The following is a 15,777-nucleotide window of genomic DNA, read 5'->3' on the forward strand; positions in this document are numbered from 1 at the left end:
TCATACAAGGCCCAAAGGGATCATGGGAAACAGAGCCAGAAAATGGCCCTTTCCACACAAATCGCCTAAAACGTTTCTAAAATGTTTTCAATTGCCTCCTTTACCACAATGTCTGTCTGCACTCACCCCTCTAAACGATTCTTGATTTTTCCCCTTTGTTTTTGAGCTAGATGTGGAATCGATGCTTCAATGATTCACAGCTCACAATTTTCTGCACAATTCTCTGCTTCAGTGATTCACAGATTCACAATTCTCTGCAACTCCTATGCTTAATGTATTGAAGATTACCCCCCGCCCCACATGAAAAACAAGCAAACAGAAATTGTGCAAATGAAGGCAAGGGGAATGGAATGAGCTCAAAAAATGGTGCCGAGGTGGAAGTCCAGGGCTGGCACAAAGGCATGGAAAACTGAACAGTGGCATACCTAGGCAAACTGGAACCATGGGCAAAACCTGAGTTTGGTGCCCCCCCATGGGCAGAGCAGCCCGGCCACGGCACTCACCCTTCCCAAACAGCCCCAGCAGCCCAAGTTCACCAGAGGTGGAGCTCCTCCATCCTCCTGCTCTGCTTCTGGTGGCTTGTGGGCCACCGTCCAGAGTGGACGTGGCTTAGAAAGGCGCCCCCATGTGACTAAAAATTTCTGCGCCTGAGGCAACTGCCCACTTTGCCCAATGGGCGGTACGCCTCTGCAACTGAAGGCCTTTTCAAAACGTTTCAACCAAAGAATTGTTTTACAAGGATGTCCATTTAAAATGTTTTGAGGCTGCAAAAAAACACAAAACGTTTGGGGGTGAAAAACAATGCGGAACTCCACGGAGGAAACATTTTATTGCCTGTCTCCAACGTTTTAAAAGATTTGTGTGGAAAGGGCCAAGGACAACTGAATTCTGGGGCCTCTCAAAGAAGAACCCATTTGTTGTAAAATAAAGCAGAAGTCCAGTGGCACCTTGAAGACTAATAACATTTTTGCTAGGATGAGCTGTCGTGAGTCAGAGCCTGATGCATCGGATGAAGAGAGGCTCTGACTCATGAAACCTCGTGCTTGAAGCTACTTTATTAGTCTTGAGGGATCCCTCTGGACTCCTGTTTGATTGTCCTGCGACAGACTGGCATAGTGACTCCTCTGGAATGACTGAGTATTGTGGCAGGTCTTTTATCAACCAAGCTCAGGCCCACAGAAGCTTTGTATCAGCCTGAGAGTGGCAATGTAGTGTAATGGTCATCAGGCTAGGATCCTGGAGACCCAGGTTCGAATCCCCTCTGGGTGACAGGAATGCCAACTTACCCACTATAGTGAGTCACTTCCCACTCTGGCCTCTTGACCAAGTGGTGGGGTGGACATGATGGGGGGAGGGAGAAAGGGATGCCATCGATGCTCTAGGACAGGGTGTCCAACTCTGGCGCCCCAGATGTTCATGGACTATGATTCCCATCAGTCCCTGCCAGCAGAGCAGAGCTGTCAGGGGCTGATGAAAATCGTAGTCCGTGAACATCTGGGGTGCCAGAGTTGGACACCCCTGCTCTAGGATTTCGCTGCTCTCCAGAAGCGATGTCGATATGCCAGTGGTGCCTTCCTCCCACCCCAGAAATCTTTAATAAAAATCCCAGCTCCTTTTGTGCTCAGTCGTAGATAAGATAATCTGTACTCCTTCTGACGGCAGCCAGCCTGTTACTCATCCACATGGGCTAAGAAAACCAGCAGGCCATTTTTGCTTGATATTTAATGTGCTGCAACTTACGCAGTTTTGTTCCTGGAAATTTTTAACGCCACTTTCGGTTTTATTGTGCTGTCAGGGTGAAATAAAAAATGTACTTGGCAAATAGATGGGCACTGTCATCCAGCTACCTTTACCCATGGCCACAGTTTTTCTGGCAATTTGAACCAGTACAATACAGACTGTTCAACACAGTACAATATAGACCTGTTCTGACATGCTCACAAAGTGCATGTTACAACATGTTCCATTTTCAGCTCTCCCCCCTTATTTTTAAATGGTCATCTCTTCATCACCTCTTCTGTCTCACACCCACCGAAAGGGAAATAAACTCATTGGGTGGGCATCTGTGTAAAGTTGTCAGCCCTGCATTGCCAAATACTGGGAGATTTGAGGGGCAGTTCTAGGATAGGGTGGTGTTTTGGGGATGCAATGCCACATACTTTGTGACACTTGACGAATGTCCTCAATATCTGTGGGTAAAAGCTCAGAGGGACTAGGGAAATTTCTAGAGCAACATGGAGAATGTGATAGAGTTTTGGGTAGAGTTCTGGGTAGAGTTTTGGAGTTGAGATGTCATTTCCAGGTGATGTTCTAGGAATCATCACAGTCTCTATGGCTTTTACCATAGAGACTGGGAACTTCTGGACCATGACCCTCAATGCTAGCCTCCCTTTTTCCCCCCTCTTTAAATCATCAGATGTTAGGATTATAGCCAAGATAGGCAAATACTGGCTATTTATTGAGTAGGGGGAGGAGTAAAGATTTTATTGCCGGTCAGGCAACACTGGTTTTAAAAACGGGCAAACTCACTGAATCGCATTTCAAAGCCTTGGAATGCTGCCCAGAGCTGGAGAACTGGTATATGTCCTGGTGCATGATGGGAAACAACACAGGCAGAGCCAATCAGAAGCCCATACCTCTGGGCTATGGCAGTATCGAGTCATGCTGGTATCTGAAGCCATCTACGAGCTCACTTCAGAACGATGCTCTGAATGGTGTGAATTGCCTCTCGTGATGTGACCCCACCCTGATGAGGCTCTCTCATTTGCCCCTGACAGACAGCACATGGACGATGAAGACTACCTGGGCAGAACAGTTTGGTTGATTCCCATCACATTCCTAACCATTGGCTATGGGGATGTGGTGCCGGTAACAGTGTGCGGCAAGATGGTGTGTTTGTTTACTGGTGTTATGGTAAGTAACTATGGTAACTATGGCAAGTAACTAAAATCCAATAACAATATTAAACGGTGTAAATATTATAATACATTTAAAGGTTGCATTTTTAAAAATATTTAAAGGCTGTGTTTAGGCCAAAATGTAATAAAAGACAAATTTGCAAAACAATAACAACCACCCAACCCGTGCAAAATGTACAAAAACAAATGTACACACATACAACCCCCCGCCCCACCCCGATACAGTGGAGGCATTGAGACACCAGCTGGGGAAATATAAAATGTGAGAAGCTGTCAAATTCCAAATATGATCGCATGCCATTCTCAAATGTTGTCAGCTATTCAACAGTGCTCCATGCCAACCACCTGGCCGACAAACAGCAACTATTATAGTCAAACCAGGAATGCAAATATCCCAAACTGAAATAAAGTATATTTAAGGTATCTTGTAGCTATTCAACATCCGTGTTCATCTGGGAAATGAATCCATTTCATCTCTGAGGCATCCTCAGCTCAGCCTCTGTAGTCGGCGTCTGTAGTCTCTTTCCTCAACCGTTTCTTACCCTTATTCTTGCAGCTGTTATATTTCATTTTATTGTTGGATATTGATATTTTAAGAAACTTATTGGTGTTCACTGCCTTGAAAAGTGGAAGGGCGGGGTTAAAATGTCTTGAAAATAAAATAAACGCCTGGAGGTTTGTCACAGACTGTTCGTCTCCAAGAAAAGGTTGGAAATAGCACTGGTGACTAAATACTGGATGTAGAAACATGTATTTATTTAGAAAATTTGGAAGCCACCTCTCCAGAATCTGGGCAAAGCAGCATACAAGTAAAATAGTAAAACTATACCGACACATCCATAAAAGCCAGGGCATAAAAGCAGCAGAAAACTATCGAAGCTGTTTGAACAGCTATTACGAAAACGTTCCTCAGTCCCAAAGCAGACCATCAAACAGGGAACAGTCCCAGAATGAGAGCTCTTCACAGTTTTACAGTATGCAAGAACATTGTATGGAGGATTGTCAAGCATGACTGTAGTTCAGAGTCACACAAAACCATACAATGAATCATTCATTGAAAATGCTGGGGGGAAGAATTAGGACTAATAAAAGGAAACACTTCTTCACGCAACATGTGGTTGGTGTTTGGAATATGCTGCCACAGGAGGTGGTGATGGCCACTCACCTGGATAGCTTTAAAAAGGGCTTGGACAGATTTATGGAGGAGAAGTCGATCTCTGGCTACCAATCTTGATCCTCCTTGATCTGAGATTGCAAATGCCTTAGCAGACCAGGTGCTCAGGAGCAGCAGCCGCAGAAGGCCATTGCTTTCACATCCTGCACGTGAGCTCCCAAAGGCAACTGGTGGGCCATGGCGAGTAGCAGAGTGTTGGACTAGATGGACTCTGGTCTGATCCAGCAGGCTAGTTTTTATGTTCTTATACAGAAATCCGTGGTAAATTAGAGTCAGGCCAGGTAACAAATACATCTGAAATCTTCGAAGAGCGAACTCGAAGGCGGTCCATGGAGAGTCTGTCCTTGAACCCAGCTAGTAGACCTTTACCGGGAGCCCAAGTTATAAGTGAACCTGGGTTGTGTGTGGGTAAATCTGCCCTGTATCGAGGCACCTGCTTTTGGAGGTTAAACAAATATCTGGAGCTCCAGCTGTATACATCAGGTGTAGCTTAACCTTGAGACATTGCATGCGTACTGCATTCCGCGTATCTTATGGTTTTATCTTGCCCTTCCTCTGTGGAGCTTTGGGGAACAATATGGGTCTCCTTTCTCTACTGCTCACAACAATGGGACTGGCATCAGTGTACCCTGAGGTGGGGCAGCTGCCAGGGCTCCTGGCAGGGCCTACTGCTGTCACCCCCCCCCCCCAATTCACTTGCTGGTGCTTCTCTGTGCTGTCAGCTACGCCTATGCCACTGGGAAAGTAGCTGCAGGCAGTGGTGGGCATAGGGAGGGGGAGAAAATGCAGACTGGCAAGGAAAGGACACATAGATGGAGGGCATTTGGAAGGAAGGCAGGTGTGGGGGCTTGGGGATGGGTAGAAGCGGAGGTCATAGAGCAGGGGTCTTCAAACTATGGCCCTCCAGATGTTCATAGACTACAATTCCCATGAGCCCTACCACTTGGCCATACTGGCAGGGGCTGATGGGAATTGTAGTCCATGAACATCTGGAGGGCCATAGTTTGAAGACCCCTGTTGTAGAGAATTCTCTGCCCAGAGTTTCCTAAAAACTGGTACTGGCCCCGACAGCCCTGAACAATAGGTGAGAATGTGGAACAGGCCAAAGGGCCACCAGTGAGTTTCAAGGCAAAACAAGGATTCAAACCTGCATCTCCCAGATCCAACACTCTTGCCATTGCCCCCTAGCAGCTCTCTCCTTCGTCCCCTTTTGTCTCCTCACTCTGCCTTCTGCTTGGTTCACACAGGGGGTCGGCTGTACTGCCCTTCTGGTGGCCGTGGCTGCTGATAAGCTGGAGTTCAACCGGGCCGAGAAGCACGTCCACAACTTCATGATGGACATCCGGTGCAGCAAAGAGGTAACCGGACCGTTGGCCTTGACTGTCGCGGGGAGGAGGTTGGTCTGCATGCTGAAGGTCCCAACTTCAGTCTCCTTCATCTCCAGTAAAAGGGATTCCAGGCCACAAGATGTTAGGTCTTGGTCCTGTAGTCAATAGGCACGAGGCTAGGTGGGAATGCCCTTTGTCTGCCCAAGATCCTGGGGCACTGCTGTCATTCAGAAAAGGCTATTCTGAGCTCGATGGGCCTCTGACCTCACTCAGTATAAGGTTGCTATGCTGACTTTCAGGTATCTCGCCCCCCGAAGAGATAGAAAAAGTGCAGAGAAGGGCAACGAGGATGATTGAGGGACTGGAGCACCTTCCTTATGAGGAGAGGCTGCAGCGTTTGGGACTCTTTAGTTTGGAGAGGAGGTGGCTGAGGGGGGATATGATTGAAGTCTATAAAATTAGGCATGGGGTAGAAAATGTTGACAGAGAGAAATTTTTCTCTCTTTCTCACAATACTAGAACCAGGGGGCATTAATTGACAATGCTAGGGGGAAGAATTAGGACTAATAAAAGGAAACACTTCTTCACGCAACGTGTGATTGGTGTTTGGAATATGCTGCCACAGGAGGTGGTGATGGCCACTAACCTGGATAGCTTTAAAAGGGGCTTGGATAGATTTATGGAGGAGAAGTCAATCTATGGTTCCCAATCTTGATCCTCCTTGATCTGAGATTGCAAATGCCTTAGCAGACCAGGTGCTCAGGAGCAGCAGCAACAGCAGAAGGCCATTGCTTTCACCTCCTGCACGTGAGCTCCCAAAGGCACCTGGTGGGCCACTGCGAGTAGCAGAGTGCTGGACTAGATGGACTCTGGTCTGATCCAGCAGGCTAGTTCTTATGTTCTTAAGTCTCTCACTGGTTGCCAGGTTGGGCAACCCTAGAAAATGGATCCAACAGTGGCTACTGACGCTGGTGACTAAAGGGAACTTCCATATACAGCGGCAGCAGACTTCTGAATCCCCAGCGCCAAGAGGCAACATCAGGGGAAGGCCTTGGCCTCTTATGCGCTGCTTGTTGGTCCTCCAGAATAACTGGTGGGCCGCTTTGTGAGACAGGATGCTGGACTAGATGGACCACTGGACTGCTCCAACAAAGGTCTTCTTTATGTTCTTAAATCTCAGCTGTGGAGATGAAAAAAAGAACCTCCACATTCAGGGGCAGTTAACCCCTGAATCCCAGTGCTAGGAGGCAACATCAAGAGAAGGCCTTGATTTTTATGCCCAGTTTGTTGGCCCTCCAGGACAATGGGTCGGCCACTGGGTGAGACAGGACCCTGGACTAGATGAGCCACTGATCTGATCCAGCTTGTGTTCTCTTCCAGATGAAATGTTCAGCTGCCAATGTGCTGCAGGAGGCTTGGTTGCTATACAAGCACACGAAGAGGAAGGATGGGCGAAGAGCGCGCCAACACCATCGAAAACTGCTGTCGGCCATCTGCACGTAAGTGAGCCCTATGCACCCTGTGGCATACAGGGTGGATTCCAGAGTCCAGCTCCTTTTCCTGGGAGTGCCCGGTGGTTACAGCAAAAAAGGAAGGGCGATTTGTTAGCTGACTGGTTTGTTGGACCCCTGCAGTGTAGATAGGAGAGCTGGCACGGGGCACGTTTGTGGCCCAACTGTGCTAGTTAGCATAGCCCGGCCCAGAACTACTGAAAGACTTTAGAGATGGGATATACGGAGAGAGAAAAATGTCATCGATACGTCAACTCCACTTCCTCTGAAAACCTGGAAGTGACATCACAGGCACTCTAGGATTTCACTGATCTCATATGCGGTTGGTGTGGTACCTGTAGGCAAGTCATCAATCCAGAGTCACTCCATCTTGATTTCAAGGACACAACCACATCTAGGAAAGCCTGGTTCTAGAGCAGGGGTCTGCAACCTGTGGCTCTCCAGATGTTCATGGACTACAATTCCCATCAGTTCCTGCCCTGTGGCTCTCCATATGTTCATGGACTACAATTCCCATCAGCTGGCAGGGACTGATGGGAATTGTAGTCCTTGAACATCTGGAGAGCCACAGGTTGCAGACCCCTGTTCTAGAGTACCTTTGCCAGTAGTCGCACTAGACAAATTAAATGTTTTTGGTGTGTGTGTGGGGGGGTTCCTTTTCTAAGGAGACGACTGGAAGGATATTCATGCCAAGATTTTTGCGGATTCAACCAAAAGGTGGCCAAAGGGCAACTCCCCACCCCCCACCCCTCTTGGCAAAGCATGCTTATTGGCAAAAGGCAAATTTCAAAGCATGCAAGTGCTTTGCTAGCAAACAATACGACATGGAAATCATTTGAGAGTCATTAACCCAGGCAATGACCTTGGATATATGACCTTGGTACAAGGAAAGGTTTTGATACATAGGAAGGTTTGCTGAATTTTGTTTACGTATAGTGAGTGCCCTTCCCATACTGGTAGTTCCTAGGGTTTCCTGAGAAAGGTGCATGGGTCACGGCAGTATACAATTTAACTATTGTATTGTCGAAGGCTTTCACGGCCGGAATCACTTGGGTGCTGTGTGGTTTCCGGGCTGTATGGCCGTGTTCTAGCAGCATTCTCTCCTGACGTTTCGCCTGCATCTGTGGCTGGCATCTTCAGAGGATCCTCTTTAAAGGTAGAGGATCCTCTTTAAAGGTAAAGAGGATCCTCTTTAAAGGTAGAGAGAAGTGAAGAGGAGACTCTTTAAAGGTAGAGAGAAGTGAAGAATAAAATCCACCTCTTCTTGTTCTGGATTATGGATTGTATTATTTCATGCCGGCAGATAATATAAGGGCTCTCTAGGTTTGCCGGTCTCTAGGTGGGGCATGAAGAACTTCTGGAATCACAACGAGACTTTTGGTCATTTGGCCATACAGCCCGGAAACCACACAGCACCCAAATGTAGCTATTAATTTGTACTGTTGTTGCATTTGGGAGGGAAGAAACACCTCGCAGCGCTAGATAGTCGGGGGTTCTAACTCTTACCTTCCTTTCAGGTTCCGGCAAGTTCGGGTGAAACACCGGGGGATTCGTGATCAAGTGAATGCAATGGTGGATGTTTCGAAGGTGAGTCAGTCTACTGTGCCTAGCAGGTGGAGGGTTCACAAAGAATCCGGGAGGGGGGATGTCAGCAGTGGCATAGTGGTGAAGAGCAGGTGTACTCTAATCTGGAGGAATCCGGTTCGATTCCCTGCTCTGCTGCCTGAGCTGTGGAGGCTTATCTGGGGAATTCAGATTATCCTCTGCACTCCAACACACACCAGCTGGGTGACCTTGGGCTAGTCACAGTTCTTCTGAGCTCTCAGCCCCACCTATTTCACAAGGTACTTGTTGGGAATGGTGGGGAAGGGAAGGAGTCTGCAAACCACTTTGAGACTATTTAAAGGTAGAGAGAAGTGAAGAATAGAAGCCACCTCTTCTTGTTCTGGATTATGGATTGTATTATTTCATGCCGGCAGATAATATAAGGGCTCTCTAGGTTTGCCGGTCTCTTGGTGGGGCACGAAGAACTTCTGGAATCACAACGAGACTTTTGGTCATATGAGTTGCAAGAGACTCCCATGGCTGCCTCACCAGAAACTAAATCTGGGGTATTTCCCCTTTGGGAGACCCTTCTGTAGAATGTGTCATTCCACTTCACTCTTTGGACCCACAAGAATCCCCTCTGCTCCACCGTTCTCTCATCCCTCAAGTTGGGCACCTTCTATGCAGGGATCTATCCCCCCAATTTGGACACCAGTCCCCTGCAAGTAAAAGGGAAACACCCTAACAATGTTATGCCCAACCTGCGTGCAAGTTACCTGCCTCCTGTTTTGTCCCCTTTCACTCCATACGCAGCTCATTTTTCAAGGGCAAAGCTCTGAAGTGGCTGCAGTCTGTCTGTCCCTTTGGTTGCTTCACCTGTGTCCACCTTGGGGGGGTGGAGCTAAGTTTTGCGGAAGAAGCAGCAGAGCTAAATTCCGTATCTCCCTTTTTTATCCTACTGCTCCCAAACTTCCATTTTTCCATTCCGCAAGGAGCCAACAGTGGATGGCTGTGTGGTGTGGAAGTTCAAATGCGGAATGCTCGGACCTTCCACCAAACTATAGTTCCCCAACTGCTTGGGCAGGATCGGAGATACGTATGCTCAAGGAGTTGGGAAATTATAGTTAGCTGAAAGGGCTGAGCGTTCTCCTTTTAAGTATCCAGGCAGCACATATTGGAAACGTGGCTAAGCCCCAAGTACTTCCTCACACCTCTCTCGAGCAGGAGCAGCAGTGGTGTAGTGATTAAGGGCAGGTGTACTCTAATCTGGAGGAATCCGGTTCGATTCCCCGCTCTTCCGCTTGAGCTGTGGAGGCTTATCTGGGGAATTCAGATTAGCCTGTGCACTCCTACACACCTTGGGCTAGTCACAGTTCTTCTGAGCTCTCTCAGCCCCACCTACCTCACAGGGTGTTTGTTGTGAGGGGGGGAAGGGCAAGGAATTTGGAAGCCCCTTTGAGTCCTACAGGAGAGAAAGGAGGGATATAAATCCAACTCTTCTTCTTCGAGAGCTAGTGGCCAGCTTTGGCTACACTATGGGCTCCCTCCAGCCCTTTCTCATCTTTGGGGCAACAGAGAGACCAGACCTGGTGTTAATTGGCCAATTGTCACCTTCCCTGACAGATGCAAATGATCATGTATGACCTCAGCTCCAGCCTTAGCAACTCTCACCGGGAGCTGGAGAAGCGGATCGAGGCCTTGGACAGCAAACTGGATGAGACCATGAAGCTGCTCTCAGCCCTTGTGGAGTCCAAGCAGCAGCAGCAGCAGCAGCAGGAGGCCCCGTGACCCCCCACAACAGCAAGGCCAACAAGGTACGGGCAACTCCAAGAGCTTTGTGGTAATTCCTCTGATTGGTTCAGATTCTGCAACCAGGAACGGCCAAATCCCACAATTGGAATGAACATTTCAGTAAATAGCCCAAACCAACTAACTCTGCCATATTGGGTAAACTGAGAGCCAACGTAGTATAGCGGTTTGGAGTGGCAGACGCTAATCTGGAGAACCGGGTTTTGTTCCCCACTCCTCCACATGAGCGGTGGACTGTAATCTGGTGAGCTGGATTTGTTTCCCCACTCCTACACATGAAGCCTGCTGGGCAATCTTGGGCTAGTCACAGTTCTTTGGAACTGTCTCAGCTCCACCTACCTCAGAAGGTGCCTATTGTGGGGAGAGGAAGGGAAAGGAGTTCTTAAGACGTCTTGAGTCTTCTTACAGCTGAGAAAAGTGGGGTATAAATCCAAGCTCCTCTTCTTCTAAACCTCAAATGGTGTGTGTGTATGTTTGTGTGTGTGTGAAGGTGAAGAGTTAGGAGAGACTGGAGTTCAAGATGCACAACGCATTGTTTTATACAGTGGAACCTCGGTTTTCATTGCCTTCGGTTTTCATCGATTTTTTCAGTGAAAAATTTGCCTCAGTTTTCATCGATTTGCCTCGGTTTTCATCGATTTACAGTAAGGTGCAGGGGTTTGTGGAGAAAAATCGCCCGGACAAAGCTGTTGCAGGCCATTTCTGCCACTTGTTTAATGACAATTTCTTGCCCCATTTCAGACAAATCTTAAAGAGGCGTCAGAAACAGACCTCTTTGGACAGCTTACTGGTGCGACATTGGCCCACTGGCTCTGAAGCTGGTCCTAGAGTTATTGTCTGTTACTGTTTTCAGCATTAAACGCTATGTTTATTCAACCAAAAATGTGTTTTTGGCATGTTTTTTGGAGTCACAAAATAAACACAAACAGGTGTGCGGCGTCAAACTAATTAACCCAGGAAATAGCGCAGCACACCGGCTGGTTGGTAGTGAAAACGTCAACAATTATAGTCAAATAAATAATCTACTATAGTCTCAAAACTCAGATGTATCTTATTGACATAGGTTCTTAAACTGTTAGTACAATTTTACATAGCAATGTGCTGAAATGCATCACAAATCCTAAACATAAAGAGGTAATGGTTCATAAGAAGCTAAATTCCTTATTCAGTGCTATATAGCTAAACCAGCAGAAAGCAAACCGTTTGCTATGTAAAATTGTACTAACAGTTTAAGAACCTATGTCAATAAGATACATCTGAGTTGTGAGACTATAGATTATTTATTTGACTATAATTGTTGACATTATCACCACCAGCCAGCCGATGTTTTTTGAAGTGCCTAGAACGGATGAATTGGATTTACATTGATTCCTATGGAAAAGTTTGCCTCGGTTTTCATCGGTTTGGTTTTCACTCGATTCTTTTTAGGATGGATTACCAGCTGAAGCCGAGGGTTCGCTGTATTCACTTTTCTCCCCTATGGAAGCCCCAAAGCAACACACCACAACCCCCCCTTCTGTTCTCTTGGCCGGGTTAAGAAGAAGAGTTTGGATTTATATCCCCTTTCTCTCCTGCGAAGCTCAAAGGGGCTTACAATCTCTTGCCTTCCCCTCACAACAAACACCATGAGGTGGGTGGAGACCTGAGAGGCGAGAAGCTGTGACTGGCCCAAAAGGTCACCCAGCTGGGCGTGTGTGGGAGTGCACAGGCTAATCCTGAATCCCCAAGCCTCCACAGCTCAGGCGGCAGAGCTGGGAATCAAACCCGGTTCCTCCAGATTAGATACACGAGCTCTTAACCTCCCATGCCACTGCTGTTCCGCCACTGTTAAGCTGAGAGGACTCAGCAAATTCCCCAGCAAGGTTTTTGGCAAAATGAGAACTTGAACCCATCTCCCAGGATCCCAGTGTGACATTTTACCCACTCTGCCCCACTGGCTGCACTAAGTGAAAAGGCGAAGAACCCAGTGGAAAGTAGAAAGGGTACGCCCACTTCTCAAAGATAAATGTCATGGTATCCAGTGTTTTAAGATCTCCGCATTGTCCCATTCCATCAGACCACACTCCGCCCAAAATGATTCCTTGCTGTGGCCAGGACAGTCTTGCTAACAGCTAAGAAAACATTATTTTGTACTGAGGGGAGCCAGGATTTTTGTGGCCAATTGCGGTTTCGCCGACTAATCGTTTATGGCACTTAGCAGCAAACAACAAACTTATAAGCAACACATTTCAATAACAAAGGCAAGGCCAAAACAGAGGTTGTTTGGGGCCCAAGCGTAATGATTTCTCCTGTCGATTTTACAATGGCAATTTGTTCCAACGGCGCTTCCCGGTTTGGAGAGTATGGGAGCGAAAAGCAGGTTGCAGATTGTCTAAGCGACCCCCTTGGTTGCTGGTTCTGGAATCATCTTTGTGTTTGTTGGATTGAGTTGTGGGATATGTGTTACATTCTGCTGGGTTCGTTTCAGAGTCCCAAGAGAAATGTCAGATGTTGTGACTTCTCCGGATTGCAAGCCTTCTCCTCTTTTGTGAAAGCTACTCTTCTTGTGTGTTCCCCCCCCGGCCCGAGAGGGGTCATGACTCAGTTGCACAGCGCCTGCTTGACATACCGAAGGTCTCAAGTTCGAACCCTGGCATCTCCACTTAAAGGGATCAAGTAGCTGCCAGTCTGAGTATTGACCACGATGGACCAAAGGTCTGACTCAGCTTCCCATGTGACCTCTACTGTATTGTGTGCCATGGCCTGGAAGGGAACCAATAAGTTTGGCTTAGCTGACATGGCCTGTTCCTTTATTCCCAGGTGCCTCTCAGTCTTCTGCACGGAGGCCAGAAGTATACTTTTGACACCCACCCTGCCTGCTCATGCTAGTCCATGGGTCGGCAACCTGTGGCTCTCCAGATGTTCATGGACTATAATGCCCATCAGCCCCTGCAGACCCCTAGCCTCTCACAACATTCTCACTGGTGCCAGCTTTTCTTGCAGTAGGGCACAGATTCTCAAATCTAGCCAGATTGCGCCAGTACAAACTGCTACTGCTAAGAGCAGCGACTACTAGAACAGCAATTAGTAGCGGCTGGAAACAAGTGCACTCCTGATCTCTGGAGGAACCGGGTTTGATTCCCAGCTCTGCTGCTTGAGTTGTGAAGAATTCAGATTAGCCTATGCACTCCCACACACGCCAGATGGGTGACCTTGGGCTAGTCACAGCTTCTTGGAGCTCTCTCAGCCCCACCCAGCTCACAGGGTGTTTGTTGTGAGGGGGGAAGGGTAAGGAGATTGTAAGCCCCTTTGAGTCTCCTATAGGAGAGAAAGGGGGGATATAAATCCAAACTCTTCTTCTTCAACTATGGTTTGCATTGCACTTTTGTGTCTTGGGTTCCTTCTTTACTGCCTGGCTAGGATGTAAGGGTCAGGGTTATTCATTCCCACTTGTATCTGACACAAGGAGCTTTGACTCTTAAAGGTCTATACTCTAAAAACCCTGTCAGACTCTAAGGTGCTACTGCTCTCGAATCATCTACCGCTGCCCAAATCTTCTACTGCAGACCAAAAGTAACACCATCTGAAATGCTCCAAACCCTGAGTAGATGCAGTAAAGTGTGAGCAGGAGTTTTCATTTCCTATGAATTTTTTTAAAATAGTTCATCACCTTGGGGTGTTGTGTGGCTTCCGGGCTGTATGGCTCTGTTGTAGTAGCATTTTTTCCCCGACGTTTCGCCTGCATCTGTGGCTGGCATCTTCAGAGGATCCTCGGAAGCCACACAGATGAAGGCGAAATGTCAGAAAATGCTACTAGAACCTGCGCCCATATACAACCGACCTAACACTAGTGTCTGGCCGTGAAAGTCTTCATTGAGTTCCTCATCACCTTGATTGAAAGTTGCTCAAACCAGCAGGGAAAATAAATGGGGTTTTTTGGAGGGGGGGGCAGAGAATAGCCAAGAAAGCTGCCCCTTAGGTGAAGAGCAGCTATTTTTAGCACGAGTGTGACTTCTGCCTTCTTCTCCTTTCCAGCTATCAACCGAGATAATTTTTGATCTCAGGAGTTTGGACCATCCGCCCAGCAAGGAAGCTTCAGGCCAAAAGACTTTTTATGATGGACTTTGTGGTAGAGTGGAGGGTAGGAAAATGAATGGACTCTACTCCCACCTTGTGGCAGAGGTGAATCACTACAGGTTTTTCCAAAAATTTTTTTTAAAAAAACAAGCTTCTTTAACATACTGCAAATAGATTGAAAAGGACGGCAAAAGCAGCGCTTGGGACTTTTGACTCTGTGTTGAAAGCTTCAGAATGCACGTCCAGAGATCGACGGCATCTTGCAAGAAGCATTCTGGATGCAGACCAGAAGATGGAACGTTCACTTTGCCCCACACTTTGGGAGGGTTTCAGTTTTAAATTATGGGAGAGGCATGAAATAATGCGCTTGAGCGAAAGGAACCCTGCGGTGGCATTCAAGATGGGATCGGAAACCGCAGGAAGCAACCGGTGGATTGTCACACACCGTCTGTATGATATGGGTGGGAGCAAGAGGCCTAAATACAGGCTTCTGAACAACCATTTGTCTAGTCACCTATGGCATGTAACAGTTGCCTCTAGGCGACCAAGCAGGGAATGTTGTTTGTACCGACTGACAAGCGTTTTTAAAAATAATTTAGGCACTAATTAATAATGTAGTTACACAAGGGTAGGAAGATGAAGATCCATGGGGTATAACTCTGGAATTAGTAAAGTCTATGCAAGTTTAGGTCGCCAAGGGTCGAGAACGACTGAATGGATAACACCATCATCATGCAAGCGTGCTCTTAAGTGAATGCTGCATGGGGTGGGACAGAGTGCCTTAAACCATACCAAGTGCAAAGCAATTAGATAGTGATTACAGGGCATCTGAGACCAGAAGCATGAAGTTCTCCACACTGCCAAGCCATTGATAGAAGACCTATGGCACGGGTGCAGAATTTATTTCGAGCCCTCGGTGCTTTACACACAGAGTTCATCATGTGGGGGCGAAAAATCACTTTCCCCCCCACACACACATCTAGGCTGGCCTGGGCCTCTGAGCACGATGTGCGCACACCGCAGTGAGGACTTGGCTGGTGGGTCTGATGCCTGTTCTCTGGGTGACTGCTGCCCGGTATAGAGAGGCAGAGATGCTAAGTACACACAAACAGTCTTGGCGCAGGACTTGCTAGAGACTAGAGCAGGCTGGCCCTGCTCAAAGCGGGTCAGAGGCGTGAGGAAGAGGGAGCCAGTTTTTCTAAACTAAAACCTCAGCATTCAGATTAAATTGCCGGGTTGGCACTTTGCGATGAATCAGTGGGTTTTGGGTTGCAATTTAGGCATGGTCTAAGGTTCCATGCATCCACTGCTATGAACAGAATTTTATGGACAGAGAATCACAGAATTCTAGGAAATGATCACACAAGTAAACGCCAGCAAAAGTTCCTCCACTTCCCCAAAGACATTCCGTTGTCAACAGCCGGAAGCTTCCTATG

The 15,777-nt window shown here is 47.5% G+C and overlaps 1 protein-coding gene across 1 annotated transcript in view; it reads left to right on the forward strand.

The window, feature by feature from the left end:
- Nucleotides 1-15,277, forward strand: part of KCNN4 (potassium calcium-activated channel subfamily N member 4) — a 57,523-nt gene extending 42,246 nt beyond the window's left edge. The window contains exons 4-9 of the mRNA XM_048499170.1: nucleotides 2,778-2,913; nucleotides 5,340-5,450; nucleotides 6,801-6,919; nucleotides 8,449-8,518; nucleotides 10,100-10,290; nucleotides 14,300-15,277. Of these exons, the coding sequence (XP_048355127.1) occupies nucleotides 2,778-2,913; nucleotides 5,340-5,450; nucleotides 6,801-6,919; nucleotides 8,449-8,518; nucleotides 10,100-10,264 (601 nt within the window). The 3' untranslated portion in view covers nucleotides 10,265-10,290; nucleotides 14,300-15,277. The remainder of the gene's footprint in view (nucleotides 1-2,777; nucleotides 2,914-5,339; nucleotides 5,451-6,800; nucleotides 6,920-8,448; nucleotides 8,519-10,099; nucleotides 10,291-14,299) is intronic.
- Nucleotides 15,278-15,777: the final 500 nt, after the last annotated feature.

The sequence above is a fragment of the Sphaerodactylus townsendi genome, linkage group LG06 (assembly GCF_021028975.2).
Source record: "Sphaerodactylus townsendi isolate TG3544 linkage group LG06, MPM_Stown_v2.3, whole genome shotgun sequence".
Classification (NCBI taxonomy): Eukaryota; Metazoa; Chordata; class Lepidosauria; order Squamata; family Sphaerodactylidae; genus Sphaerodactylus; species Sphaerodactylus townsendi.